Here is an 18,781-nt window from a genome sequence, read left to right on the forward strand (position 1 = left end):
ATGTTATTGTAAACACAGTACCATAGGAAAAATAATATAGTGTGCCAAAATAAAAAGTACAGGGGCTTAACTCATCCTTGCACAGATAGACTGTTTAATTCATAGAATCTAAAGATAGTAACACATCATTTAAGTAATGGGACAATTGATCAGATATTAGTAAAAACATTGTATATATGTGAATTGTAAAACTGTATTGATTCAATTAGCCAAGAACCAGTCAAATGGATGTCTCAGAAGTGCTGGGAAGTGTGGTCCAGAGAGTTTTTGAATGCCATTGACCAGAAATACTCCTGAAAACAGGCCATGTCTCAGTCTGTTTTTCCACTTAGGCCAGTATTTGTGGTCAATGGCATTCAAAAACTCTCTGGACTACACTGCCCAGCACTTCTGACAGATCCATTTGACTGGTTAATTAAAAATTAAAATTATACATATTATATCACCACCGTAAGTGCACTTCATTTCGTTGTGAATTGTACTGCTGTGGCCTTGCACCAAGGCAAGTTAAAAAGTTTTGGTTGTGTGTGCTGGCATCTCTGTGGACACTATATATGTATATATTTACCAGTTTGGTAAAAATGATTTCATAGGCCACTTAATATGATATAAAAATCTGTTGGTTAAGTGTTTATTCTGGGGGTATAGTTTTTCTCTAAAGAAGAATCCATTGTTTTTGTAATATTCATATATTATTTATTAATACTTTTTATGTTTCAGAATAATGGAAAAGTCTTACGAGGCAATGAATGAAGTCCAAGTTGCTTGGACAAATGGTACATGTGACCTATTTAATAAATCATGGAGGATCATAGAGGATTATCATATAACAGACACTGCAGAAACTGTTATTCTCCCTTCATTCATTGGAATTATCTGTTCAACTGGATTAGTTGGGAATATTCTTGTTCTTATTACCATAATAAGGTATTGTACATAAAGTAGCACCCATGTACTGAAAACTATATACATATCATATATATATTCAACATCAATTGATACGTTGTACTTGAGCATAAAGAATCTGATTTTAATTAGAATACATGACCCTGAACACATTCTAGAACTGTGCACTGACCATAACATTTTTTATAGATAACTTATTATAAACTGACAATTTGGGGCACATTTAGCACAATTTTAATTAGTCAGTCATGAAGGATTCCTAGCAGTTACAATTTTTGAACACTTTCCAGACTGTCAAAAAAATGTACACATTTATCAAAAGAAAGTGCCGACTGCTTTAAAATTTCCATGGGTATTGTATAGTACAAGCCAGCAACCCCCCCTTGTGTGGCCCCCCCACCTACCTGCTGTGTTTGCTTACCATTTGTAAAATTGAAATTGTATCACTACAGAGATTAACTGGCCCCTGCATTATTTAAACCTCAAATTCAAACTAATCCCATGTTTTGTTCACACCTGCGACCCCCCTTCATTTTTCACACTTGTGACACCTCTATTTTTCACACCCCTGTACTGTTCACACCTGAGACCCAGACTGAAACTGCCCACATTGTTCACTTGTTCACACTTTATACAAAATGCTAATGGGGCACCAGCACTGTGTTACTGTATATAGTACATATTAGAGTGGTCCTGATAGGTTTCCCTGTCTCTCGCTCTGTTCTGCCTTCCATATGCTCCCTGTGTGTGCCATGCTCTGCCTGCCCTATGCTCCCTGTGTGTGCCCTGCTCTGCCTGTGTGTGTGTGCCCTACTCTGCCTGTGTGTGCCCTATTCTGCCTGTGTGTGCCTTACTCTGCCTGTGTGTGCCCTGCTCTGCCTGTGTGTGCCCTGCTCTGCCTGTGTGTGCCATACTCTGCCTGCGTGTACCGTGTGCCCTACTCAGCCTGTGTGTGCCACACTCTGCCTTAGTGTGCTATGTGCCATACTCTGCCTGGTTGTGCCCTGCTCTGCCTGCGTGTGCCCTGCTCTGCCTGCGTGTGCCATACTCTGCCTGCGTATGCCCTACCCTGCCTGCATGTGCCCTGCTCTGCCTGCATGTGCCCTGCTCTGCCTGTGTGTGCCATACTCTTCCTGCGTGTGCCATACTCTGCCTCTGTATGCCCTACTCTGTCTGTGTGTGCCCTGCTCTGCCTGTGTGTGCCCTTCTCTGCCTGTATGTGCCCTTCTCTGCCTATGTGTGCCCTGCTCTGCCTGTGTGTGCCATACTCTGCCTGCGTGTGCAGTGTGCCCTACTCTGCCTGTGTGTGCCATATTTTGCCTGCGTTTGCCGTGTGCCCTATTCTGCCTGCTTGTGCCTCGCTCTGCCTGCATGTGCCCTGCTCTGTGTGCGTGTGCCATACTCTGCCTGTGTGTGCCCTGCTCTGCCTGCATGTGCCCTGCTCTGCCTGTATGTGCCCTGCTCTGTCTATGTGTGCCCTGTTCTGCCTGTGTGTGCCATACTCTGCCTGCGTGTGCCTTGTGCCATTCTCTGCCTTCATGTTCCATGTGCCCTGCTCTGCCTGCATGTCATACTATGCGTGCATGTGCCCTGCCCTACCTGCGTGTGCCATACTCTGCCTGCGTGTGCCCTGCTCTGCCTGCTTGTGCCCTGCCCTTCCTGTGTGTGCCTTGCCCTGCCTGTGTGTGCCATACTCTGCCTGTGTGTGCCCTGCTCTGCCTGCATGTGCCCTGCACTGCCTGCATATGCCCTGCTCTGCCTGCGTGTACCCTGCTCTGCCTGTGTGTGCCATACTCTGCCTGTGTATGCCCTGCTCTGCCTGTGTGTGCCATACTCTGCTTGCGTTTGCCGTGTGCCATACTCTGCATTTGTGTTCCATGTGCCCTGCTCTGCCTGCATGTCATACTCTGCCTGCATTTGCCATACACTGCCTGCTTCTGCCATACTCTGCCTGCATGTGCCCTGCTCTGCCTGTGTGTGCCCTGCTCTGCCTGTGTGCCCTGCTCTGCCTGTGTGTGACATACTCTGCCTGTGTGTGCCCTGCTCTGCCTGTGTGCCCTGCTCTGCCTGTGTGCCCTGCTCTGCCTGTGTGCCCTGCAATGCCTGTGTGTGCCCTGCTCTGCCTGTGTGTGCCATACTCTGCCTGCTTGTGCTATGCTCTGCCTGTGTGTGCCATGCTCTGCCTGTGTGCCATACTCTGCCTGTGTGTGCCCTGCTCTGCCTGTATGTGCCATACTCTGCCTGTGTGTGCCCTGCTCTGCCTGTGGAACATAAGCCTGGTATTTGTTCTGGGGGGTTGTTAGCATTTAAAAATAAATTATTGTTAGGGGCCCCTAAGGTGTTTTATCATGTGCTGGGGTCGCAGTGTTTTCCAAGGGGAAGAGGAGGCATATGGATTTAAGGGTATGTCTTAAAATCCCATTTTTTTCTCACATATGAGTGATATCAGCCCTCCCCTATGTAGACCGGAAAAATTTTGGCCCTCGGTACCACAGACGTTGGACAGTACTGGTATAGTATATAGGGTTATTGCCCTAAAAGGCTAATTTACTTAACTGGTGCAGAATTTTAATGCATTTCACTGTGACACACAATGAACTGCAGCATACTTGCAACATGCACTGCAGTTTATAGGTGATTTACCAGTCTGGATCTATAAATCTTTGTTATGTATTTATCCCTTAAACTAATGTTTTTTTTACAAAAAAGAGAGAACTGTTTTAACTTTAAAAGGCGCCTAGAGCTGCCAAGTTTTTTATTCACAATAATCCTCAAATCCAATTAAGGAGACCCTAACATTTTAATTAATGTTTAACCTGCAATTACATTCTTTTAGCTCAAATACATAACCTTGTATTTATCAATACTGAACCTCATTTGTTTTAATTTATTTTGACCACTCTACAAATCAGAAACATCTTTCATGGAACCTATATTTATCGTACAGTCAGTGCTTGAATTGAGTTGAAAAAGGTGGAGGGATGGTGCATGTGCCGCGCGCCACACCCATAATTATTAGCCACACCCCCTTTTGATAAGCGGTAGGCTGTGTAAATAATTTTTTTTTTTCAATAGTCAGAAATGTAATGTATAAAGGCTGGTGTGATTCAAGGTCTAATAGCTAGAGCACTTCTTCCTGCTTTTCAGCTCTCTTGGTTTCCAGGCAGTAACCAACTAGTGACTTGAGGGGGAGGCACATAGGACATAACTTGCTTTTGAATCTGAGCTGAATGCTGAGGATCAATTACAAACTCACTGAACAGTTATGTCCCATGTGGCCCCCCCCTTATAGTCACTGACTAACTCAGCGTTAGAGAGCTGAAAAGCAGTGTTCTGTTCTGTTAATAAATAAATCAGACTCTGGTAGAAGTGAGGGGCAGCAGAGGAAAAATAAGATTATACCTTAAAAAATTGCTTCAATTAAATATAACAAATCTGTGTTACTTTTTCTTTAATCTCTACTATTTATAATACTTTTTTTATTCTGTCAGTGTCACCCACACCCTCATTTGCTTCAGCAAAACAAACAATGGTTTTTACCTCTACATTCATTGTGCTCTCTTTCTCCATCTATATATTTTTGACTATTTTTGCCCATTAAGTGCGTTTTTGGTCTTTTTTTGCCCATTATCCAGCAGCCCACATTGCAGCATTTAAAAATTCGAAGAGGCCTAAATTAGCTTCAGTAAAGACATCCAGTGTCCCACACACAGCCATTGCCGCAATCTCAGACTTAGCTTTTTGTCCCTGTGACTTGTGCAACCCCAATAATAATCCTGCTGCAGGGCACCTGCAGGCTATTTAAAAAACACTTGTCTCCAGCCCAGGCCCCAGCTTGACAGTAAGCATCTCATACTGAAAATGCTCAAATAAGTTGTCTCATCTGCCCAGGTGGCCAGGCCCCAGCCCCCAGCTTAACCTTTTTGCCCCTGCAGCCTGCTTCAGTAGCATCTGTCACTCATTAAAAAGAGTGAGAGAAAAAAATGGTTCCACCGTAGTTTCGGTATTTGCATCCGCCCACCGGGATGGAAACTAGCCATTTAAAAAAAGTAACGGGATGCCATCCCACCGCATCCCGCCCCAATTCAAGCACTTCATACAGTTTAGTAACATCAGCACACAGAGAAATAAAGCAACCAATCTAGCAAATGCTTATAGTATTATTATTTAAAATGTATTCCAATATTGTACCCCATAATACTCCAAAAATACTCCAAAAAGTTTTTCTGTCACAGATGTAAAACTAACAAGCCATCTCCATACTATGTATAAACAACACTTTCGGGTATATTTATTATGCTGTGTAAAACTAAATTCACTAAAAAACAGGGTAAAAATCTGTGTAAAATAAATGTCAAATTTATCAAGGTGTGTGTAAAATTTACGTCATATGAACAACAGATTTGCCATTGCTGTTTTACATTGCTTCAGACGGAAATTACTCTGTTTTTTACACAGCACAGCCCCTTTGAAATATCACTATGAATGTATGTGTTATTCTTTGACTCATAATTTATTGAATACCTTGACATTATTGGCTGTTTATCTTATCTGTCAATCATAGGTCTAGAAGGAAAACGATTCCAGACATCTACATCTGTAACCTGGCCGTAGCAGATTTGGTTCATATTATTGGAATGCCATTTCTTATTCATCAGTGGGCTCGTGGAGGAGAATGGGTGTTTGGAAGCCCTCTTTGTACTATCATAACTTCTCTTGACACCTGCAATCAGTTTGCATGCACGGCTATCATGACAGCAATGAGTTTGGACAGGTAAGTCAAATAAGAAATGCTACATAGGCTCTACACTAAACTGTAAACATAGATTTTAAACTATAAACATTTTTAAAATGATTATGGTGTATATTTTTTTTAAGTTTATATTATTGTATTATAACTCGAGTTTTTATATGGTCATGAAACTCTTTGGTAACTTATAATATCCTTATCATTTACAAGAGGGGGTACTTTATTCACTATATAATTTGCAGGATATTCATGGCTCTTGTGTATTATATGGTGTAACTACCAAGGAAGCAGACCCGGTGGCTGCAGGGGGCCTAGTGAGTGTCTTCTTCCTTGGGAGGATCGCAGGTGACCCACAAGTATGCGTGGCGGAGGAATGCAGGTCATGTGCAGAGGGGACCTGGCAAAAATATTTGTGGTGGGCCTGGGTCATTGAAATTACACCCCTGTATATTACAGATTCCCAGGTGGACCATGTGATTTTGTCATCCCAATAGTGAAATGTTGCATTTTGTTTGGGCAATGTAATGAAAGCAGTAATGTTTGCACAAGTTCTAACAGTTCCTAGCAACCCATTATCAAGTACAACAATGTAGCATTTAATTGTCTCTAATCAGAACACAAACATCTGGTATGCAAACTTTGACACTGTTAGTTTATCCCCAATGGGTCATAGTGTTCCTTTGCCATTGTTTTGGTTTTGGAACCACTGTTTAAACCTTATTAAAAGTTTATTAAAAGCATAACATGAATATTTACTTATAATTCATATCCTTTTGTTGGTAAAATGTAAATTTTCATTTCTATTTTTAGCAAAAACATTGCTTGAAGCTGAAACACCATAATGCTTCGGAACAAAGTCATGTTGATGTACTGAAGGACATACAATGTCATGTAGCATTTAAACCTTGGAATTTAGACACCCACACATTCAATTATATGCTTTATTTACTTCATCTCTGACATACTGTTATATACATATACACATATATTCTTTTCTTGTAAGCTGATCTTCAGCAACTTGGAAAGTAACTGCTTATACAGTATATATAATCAATATCACAATGCCTTCATAGTTGTTGTAATAGAAAGCTGGTTTCCTTTGCTAATATATAAATCTACTAGGGACCTGTGCTTTGTTATCTTTGCAATATTGTGTGCCATGAAGAATCAGTTCCACTGAGTTATCATAAATTCCATTTTATTATCACATTAGAAGTCACATGCCTTGCACATAAATATAAGGTAATTATATGCAGACCCACATCACTGCTTCACGGATTTTCCATAGCAGTGCCCACTGTGTATAATACTGTACATCCAATTTAATATTTATCTCCCGACTGACCTAATTACATCCTTTTGTTTTTGTGCAGTGTTAGATTGGCACAAGTCTTTGGCTTTAAATGAATGCTAACAGAAGGTATTATTGAGTTTTCATACTGCTGTTCAAGACAAAGTAAAAACAGTTATTGTAATGAATGAAAGAACACCTCCAGAGGCAAGTCTAGTACACAAGATGAAAATGCATTGCTAGTATGCAACATCAGACCAATTAAATATATAAATATTCATATAACAGGATAGATAGATAGATAGATAGATAGATAGATAGATAGATAGATAGATAGATAGATAGATAGATAGATAGATAGATAGATAGATGCATAGAGGGAAATAGAAAGTGTAGATTCATGCAGTACTCTTTCAGTATTTTAGCATTACCAGGTGGACTGATCTGTCAAAAGTATATTTGATTGGTATAATGGAGCTTGGTATAAAGGTCAGTCAGGAAATCCAGATGACTGGCTTCATCTGGCCTGTTCTGCAGAGCTTGTGTAAGTGACCAACCACAAACCTCTCTTAAAAATTGCCACTCTTTGAAAAATAAAAATCAAATAAACTAGGGCATTTTTCCTGGTCCGATCCTTTAAAGAACAGGATATTTCTTCTGAGGAGAGCGCAAACAAGGACCAAAGCCCAACCTTGTTTGAATGCCAAACTGTAGAAATCCTGGATCCATGTTTAAGGCATTTCTTATTGCCTATTAGCTGAAGCTTATCCACTGGGTTTTGAAGGATAGGTGCTGCCCAATCATATATCTGTTTTGCCCTTGGGGGCTTATTTCATATCAGAATATACTAAGCCATGGGAGTGATTTCACATGAATAGTACATCTCTGGCAAGGCAGGCAACGTGGTGTGTTCCTCTTATGTCATCCCTGTATCATGGAAATGCCACACTGCTCTTTAATTATGTTTTTATATAAATATATCACCATTCATGCTGTTAGCTACGAAGCTTTATAACTCCAAACAAAGCAGCATTATATCTTAGCTATAGCTGCACCATTTGGGAGTCAAATTAATTCCATTTTGCCACCACCTTAAAAATGCATTATAACCAATGTTTCTGAAGCGCTCAATAGAGAATTCACGGATCCGCATACATTCTATTTATCTGCAGTTGGGCTTACAATGATCATTGTGGTGTAAAATTAATAAAAAGAGGGGCTACGTCCCAGACTGTTTCTAAGGGACCTTGCCATTGTAGGAAAGTGAAGAGACGGGAGCGGTATATATAACATATAACTCTGAAGCACTCAGAACATGCAGCAAATATGTTTAATGGATATATAGGCAACTTTAATTTCTAGCATATGCATTTGATGAAATCAGGCTTAAAAGGGAGTTATCATTTGTTTATTGACGAACTATGTGGTGACATTTGTCCCAAATACATTCTGTATACAAAACTATTGCTAGTACACTGAATGAATGTCTCTCATGGTACATAAGTATTTGTGACCATATACAGAGATAAAAAATATACAAAAGACTTATTTATATTAAAGAATGCTAACAAAAAGAATGTAAGTATATTACAAACTTCATTCTGTACATTTTAACAAGCAGTCTTTCTCACAAACTTATGACTTTCATATAAGTGTAAAGTTACTCACAGAATGAAATTATGCAAAATAGATTATTGTGACAGAAAGCAAGATTTTATAGTGCAGGATTCATTCTATCAATAAAATGAAAACTCAGCTTCACAAAAAAGATAAAATATCCATTCTGTGAAGCAATACTGTCCACATGGCTGCATCATCCCTAATGCATAGGATACTATCCTCTTCCCACAAAGGCCATACAAAGATTTGTCGGTTTCGCTAATTATTACCGACAATTTATCAAGGGGTTTTCCTCCCGTATCACTCCTGTCCTGGCTCTCATCTGGAAGGTAGAAAACCCTAATGCATGCCCCACATGCTCTGGAGGCTTTTTAGTCCCTGTAAGATTAATTTTCCGCTGCTCCTGTCCTTTGACATCCTGGCTCCTATCCTGGAGCCATTCTCTCTCAGAGGCAAATCGCAGATGGGAAACTACATCCTTGGACTTCTTGAAGAAATTCTCTCCTACTGAGCAGAATTATGACGTCGGGAATCGCAAGCTTCTGGCAATTAAACTTGCACTCGAGGAGTGGCGCCACTTTCTTGAAGGAGCTCCTTACCCCAACACCATTTATACTGATCACAAAAACATGGAGTCTCTCTCAAGAGACTGAATCCTTGTCAAGCTCGGAGGGGGCTCTTCTTCACATGCTTAAATTTCGTTTTTACATATCGCCCTGGCTCCAGACTTCGAAAGGCAGATGCCCTATCCAGACGATTGTTCCAGAGGGTCGCCTCAATGAAGACCAGGAGCCAATTGTTCCTCCCACGAGGATCATTGCTTCCTTGTTCCCTTTACTGGCCAGTCAGATCCCATCGGTCTAGTCCTCTGCTCCTGCTGATACCCCCATTGGTATGATATATGTGCCATTCCCATCCTCCAGCAGAGCCATTCCCATCCTCCAGCAGAGCCACTGTTCCAAACAGGCTGGACATCCCAGTATCAAGAGAACATTAGAGCTGGTTAGTCGCTTCGTCTGGTGGCCAACCCTTCAGAAGGATGTAAAAGACTTTGTGGGAGCCTGTACTGTTTGTGCCTCTGCAAAATTGAGTGATTCTCGTCCCTGCAGTCTATTGCAACTTCTACCCATCCCTTCCCATTTGTGGGTTCATTTAGTTATGGACTTTATTAAGAGTACAGTATTACCATGTGGCCTGTGGTGGAATTTCTTTTTCTTTTCACAAAAAGCAAACCTTTATATATGTCTATATGTTGCATTTCTTTAAATCACCTTATAAAATACACAACAGTGCTTCATATCCACATCACACTTTGACATTTTCAATGCACGGTGTAATATTTGTGTATTTTCTTGTAGATACATGGCCCTTGTACAGCCATTTCGACTTACTAGCTTGAGGACTATATCAAAGACTATTCGAGTGAATGTTTTCCTTTGGGCTGCCTCTTTTGTTGTGGTGTTTCCAGTATGGGTTTACTCCAAAGTTATACAGTTCAAAGATGGATTAGAAAGCTGCGCATTTGATCTAACAACTCCAAATGATGTTCTCTGGTAAGCTTTAAAATGTGCATATGTGTTTTAGTATTGCTAGAAAGCTTTCAAAATGGATTCCTTTAAGCTATTGAATTCATTTGATGGTAATACATAGTTAAAGGGATACTATCATGTGAAAAAACATTTTTTTTCCAAAATGAATCAGTTAATAGTGCTGCTCCAGCAGAATTCTGCACTGAAATCCATTTCTCAAAAGAGCAAACAGATTTTTTTATATTCAATTTTGAAATCTGACATGGGGCTAGACATTTTGTCAATTTCCCAGCTGCCCCTGGTCATGTGACCAGGGGCAATGAGTCAATGAGTGTCCGAACAATTTTGGCGCATGACAATTTTTATGCGGGTGACTATTCTGGCACGCACCCACATTTTTGTAATGGGGCGGATTTTTCACATGCGAATTTTCTCTGCAGTTTCGCAAAGTTATTCGCTGCCAGCAAAATGCAGAAATTCACAGCGAATTCTCGCTTGCCGAATTTATTCGCCCATCACTACTCTGCATTAAATTGATATGTGACTTTGGTGGCATAAAGTCTGCATGATATGGGGTTTTTTAGCCAGCACAATTGATATCTTGCAAAACCAGAGTAAATATTACTTAGAAAGGATCTTGTTGTGGTCCCATACAAGGACCAACAAATTGCCATTCAAAGCCAAGCCACAGACAATATGGGCCTTAATATGGCCAGATTAATGCTTAATTGAACATAACAGACAAAGAGAAACTTTCTTTAGGCATCATTTAAAAGTTGGCAGAACTGTTAGCCAATGCTAACTGAACTAAAACCAAGGGTTCTGATTAAAAACAAATTATTTTACCTACAAGGATAGAAATAACTGATTCTGAATGTCAATACAAACAAATTATTTTGATGTTTTTATGGATTCCTTTTATAAATAGCAAGGGCTAATAATACCAATTGAGGAAGGGGATAGGGTTAATCATTTAAAATAAAACAAGATTGTGTTTTTTATTAGGAACAGGTTTTATTAAAGGTGGTGGGTTTTTTATTTATTTTTTTAAAAACTCTAATTGAGATGGGGGAAAATGAACATGGAAAGAAATATGGCAGGTTTAAAAAACACAATCATACTTCTTATCAAGAGTGCACTTTTCAAAAAAAGATTTTTCCAATCCACTACTATTCGTATTAATAAAACAGCACCTTACTGTATAACTGTTCAGGTGTTTATGACTAAAGTCTCTGAAAGATTAGCATACCATGTTAGTCTCAGAATATTTAAAACGTAAACGTACCCTTTTGTCATTTTTGAATCCCTCCCTTGTGAAACTCTGTGTAAGTCACTGTATGTTTCTTTTGCAGGTACACGCTTTACTTGACCATCACAACATTCTTCTTTCCATTACCTCTTATTTTAGCATGTTATATTTTAATTCTTTGCTACACATGGGAGATGTACCATCAAAACAAATCTGCAGGACGGTAAGAGATAAATATCTTCACCCTAATATTAACCTTTGCAGTAAAATTTAGGGCTCAGATAAAATGTAGATGTATAAGTTAAGAGTACTGGCCTGTTGAAGGAGGTAGTCAATACCTGTTCTTCCACTACCTTGCTGAAGAGTTAAGCAATGTTTAGCCACAAAGAGTAAAGATAGCTTGATTTTCAAGTGCTACTCAGAATGCTATGTCCCTTTCTTACTCATTAGCATAGCACGAATACCATTGCTTACCAATACAATTAATGCTATGAGCATGAGAGAGGAAGAGACAGGACAAGCTCAGTAGTACCTGAAGCTTGCATTGCAATATGTAGATTCTGGCATAGACATTCACTATTTTAATGGGCCTGTGGGGCCCTCTTTGTGCCTCAGTGTACTTGAATGCCAGGACCTACTTTAAATTTCAGACTCTTCCTGACTAGCTCTGGACAAATAACCCATACCATTCAATTTGCAGGTAGCATTTTTGGCTGCTATGGTTTACTATTCCAGTGCAAACATTGCATTTTATATACCATATTCCTTTATATACATTGTTGCCTGACTGAGCTTTTTTACAGTTTGGTGTCTTGGACAAGAGTTTATGTATGTAATGTCACCAGGACTAGTAACTAATCATCAGCCAGCAAATGGACCTTCCAGTCTTAAAACAACATGTAGGAAAGTTTGCTATTTTATAGGAAAATCTTCTAGCACTGTAAGAATAATAGTTGAGAAGCTACCACCTTGAAGTCATCCTGTGGTATACTGGGTATGTCTTGAGGTTTCAGCATTTGAGAACTAAAAAAAAAAAGTTATTACTTTTTCTAACTTTACAGGATGAGTAGTGAGGTATGGGATGGTTTATTATTTTGTAGGAACTATATTAGGCAACACATGAACTTCTCCATTCTTTAGCTGAGGTAGGGTGATTCCAATCTGTTTAAAGGTGTCTGTATCAGCTTCTGAACCTAATTTGAAAATTACTAAACTCTCTAATTTGGTGAAATTAGCCAAACTCCTGGCAGAGGAAATTGGTTCAGAAGTTGAAATACAAAGTCTAAAAGCAAATGTTCCCTGCAAACAATACAGACGTATTAACAGTATTAACATTATTTTTAATGTTGGCATCCAGAAATTTCCCTGTTCTCTGTGCAGTCATCTCTATAATCTCCTCCCCCTCTCACCTTGGGTCTAGTCCTTTATTACTCCTCTGCCACCATGTCTTTCTGAGATTCCCAGGGCTTCGATAAATGAAAGTGACAATGACAATCAAAGGAGAATTTGGATAAAGATTTTCACCTAATTTATAATTTAAAAATAAAAGGCAAAGAAAAACAGATTTGTAGATGGCAGCTATAAATAATAGAATATATTCACTATTCCATTCTATTGTTCCCAGTAGCATTTCTAAGTATCTGTTCCCAGTACTTTATAGCATGAAATATATTAATTATTATTAATTATTATATTAAGCCCAGACCAATACGTATTATCCACTAATATGGGCATTTCTGACCGAGTGCTGAATTTGTCTTTTAAGTAAATTAGACGTTATAAAATACAATGTTCATTGTATGAGAAATGATAAAGGATTATTGCCTGGCAAGAAACTGAACTGGCAATACATTATTGTATGTGTTTGTGTAACTTTAAAATGTAATTGTAGTTGTAAATAATGATGCAGTCCAACCTTGCCGAAGGGATTTTAGTGTAAGAAACATAACTAAAACTGATAGAAATCATAACATTTTAAATTACTATTATGATTTACCTTCAGGTAGAAAAAAGCAATGAAGTTCACTGACTCACATTTCAGCGAACATTGAGAGTACTCAAGTCCAATATTTTCTAAACTTAAAGGTTGGTGAACTAAAAACAAAGTTAATTTAATAAAAATGTAATCAGTTTGTGGGGGACCTTAATAATAGAGTTATTTCTCAAAATATAATTCTCTTGATACCCAGAATGTCGGCTAGAAGCTTTTTTTATGTCTGGTTCATAAGGGTGCCAAACAGGGCTGTACATATAAATGACTAGGGGCAGTTAACAACATCATTATGATCTTCATGCTCGGTAGTGAGATGGCAGTCAAATCAAAATGTAAAGTACATTGCAGCACTTTTTATTTCTGTTGTTTAGCAAGTAAGGTCTTCTCCACAAATCGAAAAGGTTCTGTTGTGAAACAGAAACAAAACAAACTCTTTTTTTGGTAAACCATCTGTTTTGGTTGAATGCTCATTTGGCAGTTCAGTGAGAGAGTTAATGAGCATCCCAAATCCCTTTCTGAGTGGGTTTGGCTTCGGGAAAATCATAAAAAAGGGAATAGTTTAACCCTTCTTGTGCTTGCTAGTTGAGCCATGTGTTGTTGGTAAACATGCACAGAGAGTACATAAGAGAGAAACATAAATGTAGAATCTATACCACTGGCATGCTAGTAATTAAGTGAAGGCAATTTTACTGATATGTAAAAGGTTACATGAGATGCAATTGATGTTTTTTAAAAATAAATTACCAATATGTTGCTGCTCTGCAATCTCAGCCTACACTAACACGCTGTTTTATCAATAGCTATAGTTTAGCAATATCTGGGTTGTATTTAATGAAACGTTTCACCAATGCAAGTGACCCAAAGAATGCAAGCAATCCTCCCTGATGGGTGTATGTGTCTGCTTCTATATTACTGTATTTGTTCCTGTAGTTGGTCCTCAATTACCAAAAAGGCATGAGTGTGCAGAAATGTTTGATGTAATATAACAGTGAGATGAAAGATGCAGTGCTCATTGGTAAATCCTTTTAGATCTTTAATTTGCTATAGAGAGTATGTGGGTGCAGTAAGACACTTTTAAGGAGGGTCTATATCTCCTTTAATTCAATTAATTTTTAAATTCCAATAGGAATCTTTTTCTTACTATGATCTCTTCTCATGTGTCACAGTATTTTTCCAACACTTTATTAATGCTTGTCACACCAGTACCATCACACTGTTGCTCCATGCCACCACTAAAACTAAGATCCCATTCCCCACCTTTTCCTCTCTAGCAATCCAACATTCTTTCTTCCAGAGCATCTCTATCTCAAGCCTCTGGTCAGGGATCACCCTTTTTGCATCTTAGCTTTTTCTCATCTGTGGAAGTGTGGCTTGAAGCCTACAAGACCCCTCAATAGCCCTGCACTGTCTCTTTGTCCCTAACTGACAGGGTATCTGTTGCTTCCTGCCACACTCCTCCAGTCTGGACCACAGGACTTATAATGCTTTGTATGCCATCTGTTCTCTACTACATTTTCATGCATTACACCTGTCTCACATAATATAATAAAATTACTGGCATCTAATGGTCATTTTCACATAATACAATTAATTGACACATATACCAACACTTTAGCATTAATTCCCACCTTCACAAATCGTCGGCATTTCCCATTCACATTTTCCACCCCTTTACACACAAACATTTCACCAAGATCAATGCACAGCTGCAATTGCATATTGTTAGAAGAAAATAGAGGGAGGGCCCTGGTTGTGAGAACTTAATAATCTAAAAGGGAGGGGATGTGAGACATTCAGTGAGGGTGAGCTTAGTTTATAGGCTTGGATAATAGAATAATAATCAGTATCCATCAAATCATTATAATTATACCATATTTCAACATATTTCAATTTTACTCCAGTTTATTTAATAGTGGAGAGGAAATATACGGTATTCACTTAAGTATCCTGTAGTGAGGTTGAAACAGCTAACTAGTACATTCTAACTGTAGATTGGCTGCAATGGGTTACTAGACAAATAGCAAACTTAATGTAAGATGCAATTGCGAAAGCAATGCAATATTAAACATTTCTCATTTTGTCTTTCAGATATAACAACAGCATACCGAGACAGAGAGTCCTGCGTCTTACCAAAATGGTACTCATTTTGGTGGGAGTTTATATTGTCAGTTCTGCCCCTTACCATGTGATACAGATTGTGAACCTTCAGATTTCTCAGCCATCACTAACTTTCTACGTTAGCTATTATTTCTCTATTTGTCTCAGCTATGCCAGCAGCGGGATTAATCCTTTCCTCTACGTTCTTCTCAGTGGAAACTTCCGCAAAAGACTTTCTGACTGCACCAAAACGAAAAGCAGAATGTCTGAGCGGGAGCTAATTTATATAGATACTTTGAAATCCAGCTTTTAATGGTTTGCTTTATTTGTTTTCTAAATGTCAATTACAAAACAGGCTGATTATAAATCTGTGTTTGCAACTGGTATAGATAAGAATGTCTATGTTCTGTGAAATTAAGAGTCCAGGAAAGGAGAATGGTTTATGCAATACTGCAAGGGTGACCTTGGCTGCTTTGACTACAGTTTTTAAATAGCCCAGTTTGTTTCCACAGTAACAAAACTGCTCCTACTGAATTGCATATGAATTGCCTATGGAAGAACTTGCCAGACAATGGTTTTCCAAAGTAGATTGCTATTGCCTGATAAACCCTTGCATAAGTTTTTGCAGCCGATTCACATGCAAGCCAGTGGGACAGTATGCAGTGCTTGTCATTGTATTTTGGAGCGACTTCACAAAGAGCCTGAAATTTCCCTGTATGACATTGCCTTTATATCATCAATGAAACAAGGAATGGTATGGGTTTGTGGATAATTAACAGTGGCCTGAGTTAAGGATAGTTTTTATTTTTTTTTTCAGGTCTGGTGTAAAATCTTTATTAATATACAGTAATATTCTGTATAAATACATACTAAAATAGTTTGATTCCTTCCTATCTCAGCCTACAGTATATAGGAGAAAAAGACTGCACTGTACTGTATATAGTTTACTGTTAGTTTTAGTAGGTAAAGGGGCATGGTGGTGTGCCTGATGGTTCGGACAAACCGTCTCCTTTCTTATGCTAATATGTTTCCTATTAGAAACATATCACATGGAGAGATAAAACCTGTCAATTCTTGGCTTTTCATAATCATTTAAAACATGCAAGCTGTGTGAGACCTATTCATAGTCACTGGGGTCCCTAGTCCTAATAATAATAATTTAATAGCTACACTATTAGTGATGGGTGAATTTTTCCCGTTTCGCTTCACCGAAAAATCTGCGAATTTATCGGGAAAATCATGAAATCAGAAAGTTTCACAAAAAAAACAAAAAAATCGTGAAAATTGGAAATTTTTACAAAAAATCTTGAAAATCGGAAATAGGCGCCCTCGTCCAAGCTGACATTAAAGTCAATGGGCATCCGAATAGTGTTGACGCACGCCGATTTTGATGCAAGCGACTTTTCAGATGTGAGTCCAAAAAATTTGGCTGCAAATTTTCGCGGGAGATTTGCGAATTCATTCGCCGGTGGCGAAACGCGGAAATTCTACACAAATTCGTACCAGTCGAATTTATTCGACCACCACTATACACCATAGCTGTTTGAATTATTATTCGTGATTTGCTAAGATTCCCAAAATATTTTAGGCTCCAGCATTTCATAATTTTGTGTTCAGTAAACGCAGCAAACAGGTCTTTTACATTAAAGTAACATTGTGAAATGAAACTTAACAGTATATATAACTCTTTTCTTACAAAAATCTCTAAAAACATGAAATATAACAATATCCACAGTACTGAAAATATCACTATAATATTAGATTAGATTAGTCATATTTACATGATTTGTATAGATTGTACTTATATGATAATGTGGTCAACAATGATTCTGTATAATAAAAGATGATTTATCTATCCAAAATTCTATAATACAGATGCCGTTTGAAGAGAGTGTGCGCTGTTTTGGTTTTAAAAACTGACTAATTCAACCTGTTTGTCAAAATACCTTACTATGGTTGGTTATCAGCATGCCATAGGACTTTCAAGGAGAAAGAAAGTGGCTCACCTCACACATTTGATGTGGCAATTTCAATTATACATGCGGTTGTCAAAGATCTGCATATTTTATGAAACACTGACTAAACAATTTGGATTAACAATATACACTATATTAGAAAAGGGGTATATTGCATTCTCGGTATCAATGCATTGTCTCGGTTTAGCCGACCAAGGTTTTTTTTTTATCAAAGGTCAAATATTAGAATTTTTTTATACCTCGAAATAACTCACAACTCGAATGGTACCTTATTTAAGAAAATAATTGAATGAAAAAACTTGATTCTGTAAGTTGCAGAACCTGAAAACTAAAATTGATTGAGTTTTTGGTGAAAAAAACCCCTCAAATCGCTCCAATCATTCACATTTTCGAGCAAAACCCTCAGAAAAAAATAGAATATTATCAACATGAAATGGTTCAAGGGACCTTTGCCATTTAATCCTACATGACCTCAACAGGTTTTAGATGGTATATTTTTGGATTTGAGCTATTTCCAGGGTTGGGTTATAATAAATCTCAAAAAATCTAAAAATCTTTTAACCCGAAAATGTGAAAACTAAAATTTTTGTGAAAAACACAAATCGAACCATAATAAATAACTTCCTAAATGTAAGATAAATATGTAACAGCAACATCATATTCACCCATTTTCCCTCCATAAAAAAAACTATTTACATATATATCTGCCAGAAAAAAATCTAATTATCCAAGCAAGAAAAATGGTAAGAGAATTAGCAACAAAATGTAGGAATCTAAAAACAGAAAATCTTTAATCAAATTACAATTTGTGAGACAGCTCATGAAGGCGAAAACTCATGCTGGTTAGGCAACATCTTGCCAGCTAATTAGGCAAGATAATGATTCTGTACATATGCTGAGTGAATTGCCCACTGAGTAGAGGGGAAGACATTTTTAGTAGCTAAAAGAAGATCTATCTATAAGCCTCATCTCACTGGAATAAAAAAACTCTCTATATATAACCAGTTAGAAATGAGCTCATTTTTATGAAATAATCAAGTTACTCTATACTCTTCCCCTCTCAGCAACCTTTCTCTCTTCATAAAGTAGGCGGAGTGAGATTTTGATTGACAAGTCTACTACATGCTTTGGGGGGGGTTGCACCCTTTGCCAAGAAGATGTATGAGAGCTCACTCTTTTGAAATAACTGACTTTGATTGAAACCTTGTTTCTCTGCATGAAAGGTGTGTGCTGGAGTCGGTTATTTTGTTAGCTTTTGTTTGTGCTGGAGACGGTTATTTCAGTTAGCTCTAAAACATCTAGAAAAGGGATCCCAACTAAAAGACATATTAGACCTACTTGTCAATCAAAATATGTCCCAGACCTCTGCG

General features: G+C 38.3%; 1 protein-coding gene across 1 annotated transcript; it reads left to right on the forward strand.

The window, feature by feature from the left end:
* The first annotated feature begins 238 nt into the window (after nucleotides 1–238).
* On the forward strand, nucleotides 239–16,649 carry mchr2.L (melanin concentrating hormone receptor 2 L homeolog). Its single transcript, XM_018263369.2, has 5 exons — nucleotides 239–927; nucleotides 5,471–5,680; nucleotides 9,926–10,120; nucleotides 11,449–11,568; nucleotides 15,427–16,649. Exons 1-5 carry the CDS (start codon nucleotides 725–727, stop codon nucleotides 15,746–15,748), a joined length of 1,050 nt encoding a protein of 349 aa, XP_018118858.1. The 5' UTR covers nucleotides 239–724; the 3' UTR covers nucleotides 15,749–16,649.
* Nucleotides 16,650–18,781: the final 2,132 nt, after the last annotated feature.

Source organism: Xenopus laevis, chromosome 5L, assembly GCF_017654675.1.
Source record: "Xenopus laevis strain J_2021 chromosome 5L, Xenopus_laevis_v10.1, whole genome shotgun sequence".
Classification (NCBI taxonomy): Eukaryota; Metazoa; Chordata; class Amphibia; order Anura; family Pipidae; genus Xenopus; species Xenopus laevis.

Excerpts from the sequence above, each read along its gene's own strand:
- mchr2.L (XM_018263369.2), top strand. The coding sequence starts at position 725 with ATGGAAAAGTCTTACGAGGCAATGAATGAAGTCCAAGTTGCTTGGACA. Across the intron at positions 5,681-9,925 it reads ACAGCAATGAGTTTGGACAG|ATACATGGCCCTTGTACAGC; the intron begins GTAAGTCAAATA and ends ATTTTCTTGTAG. Across the intron at positions 11,569-15,426 it reads CAAAACAAATCTGCAGGACG|ATATAACAACAGCATACCGA; the intron begins GTAAGAGATAAA and ends TTTGTCTTTCAG.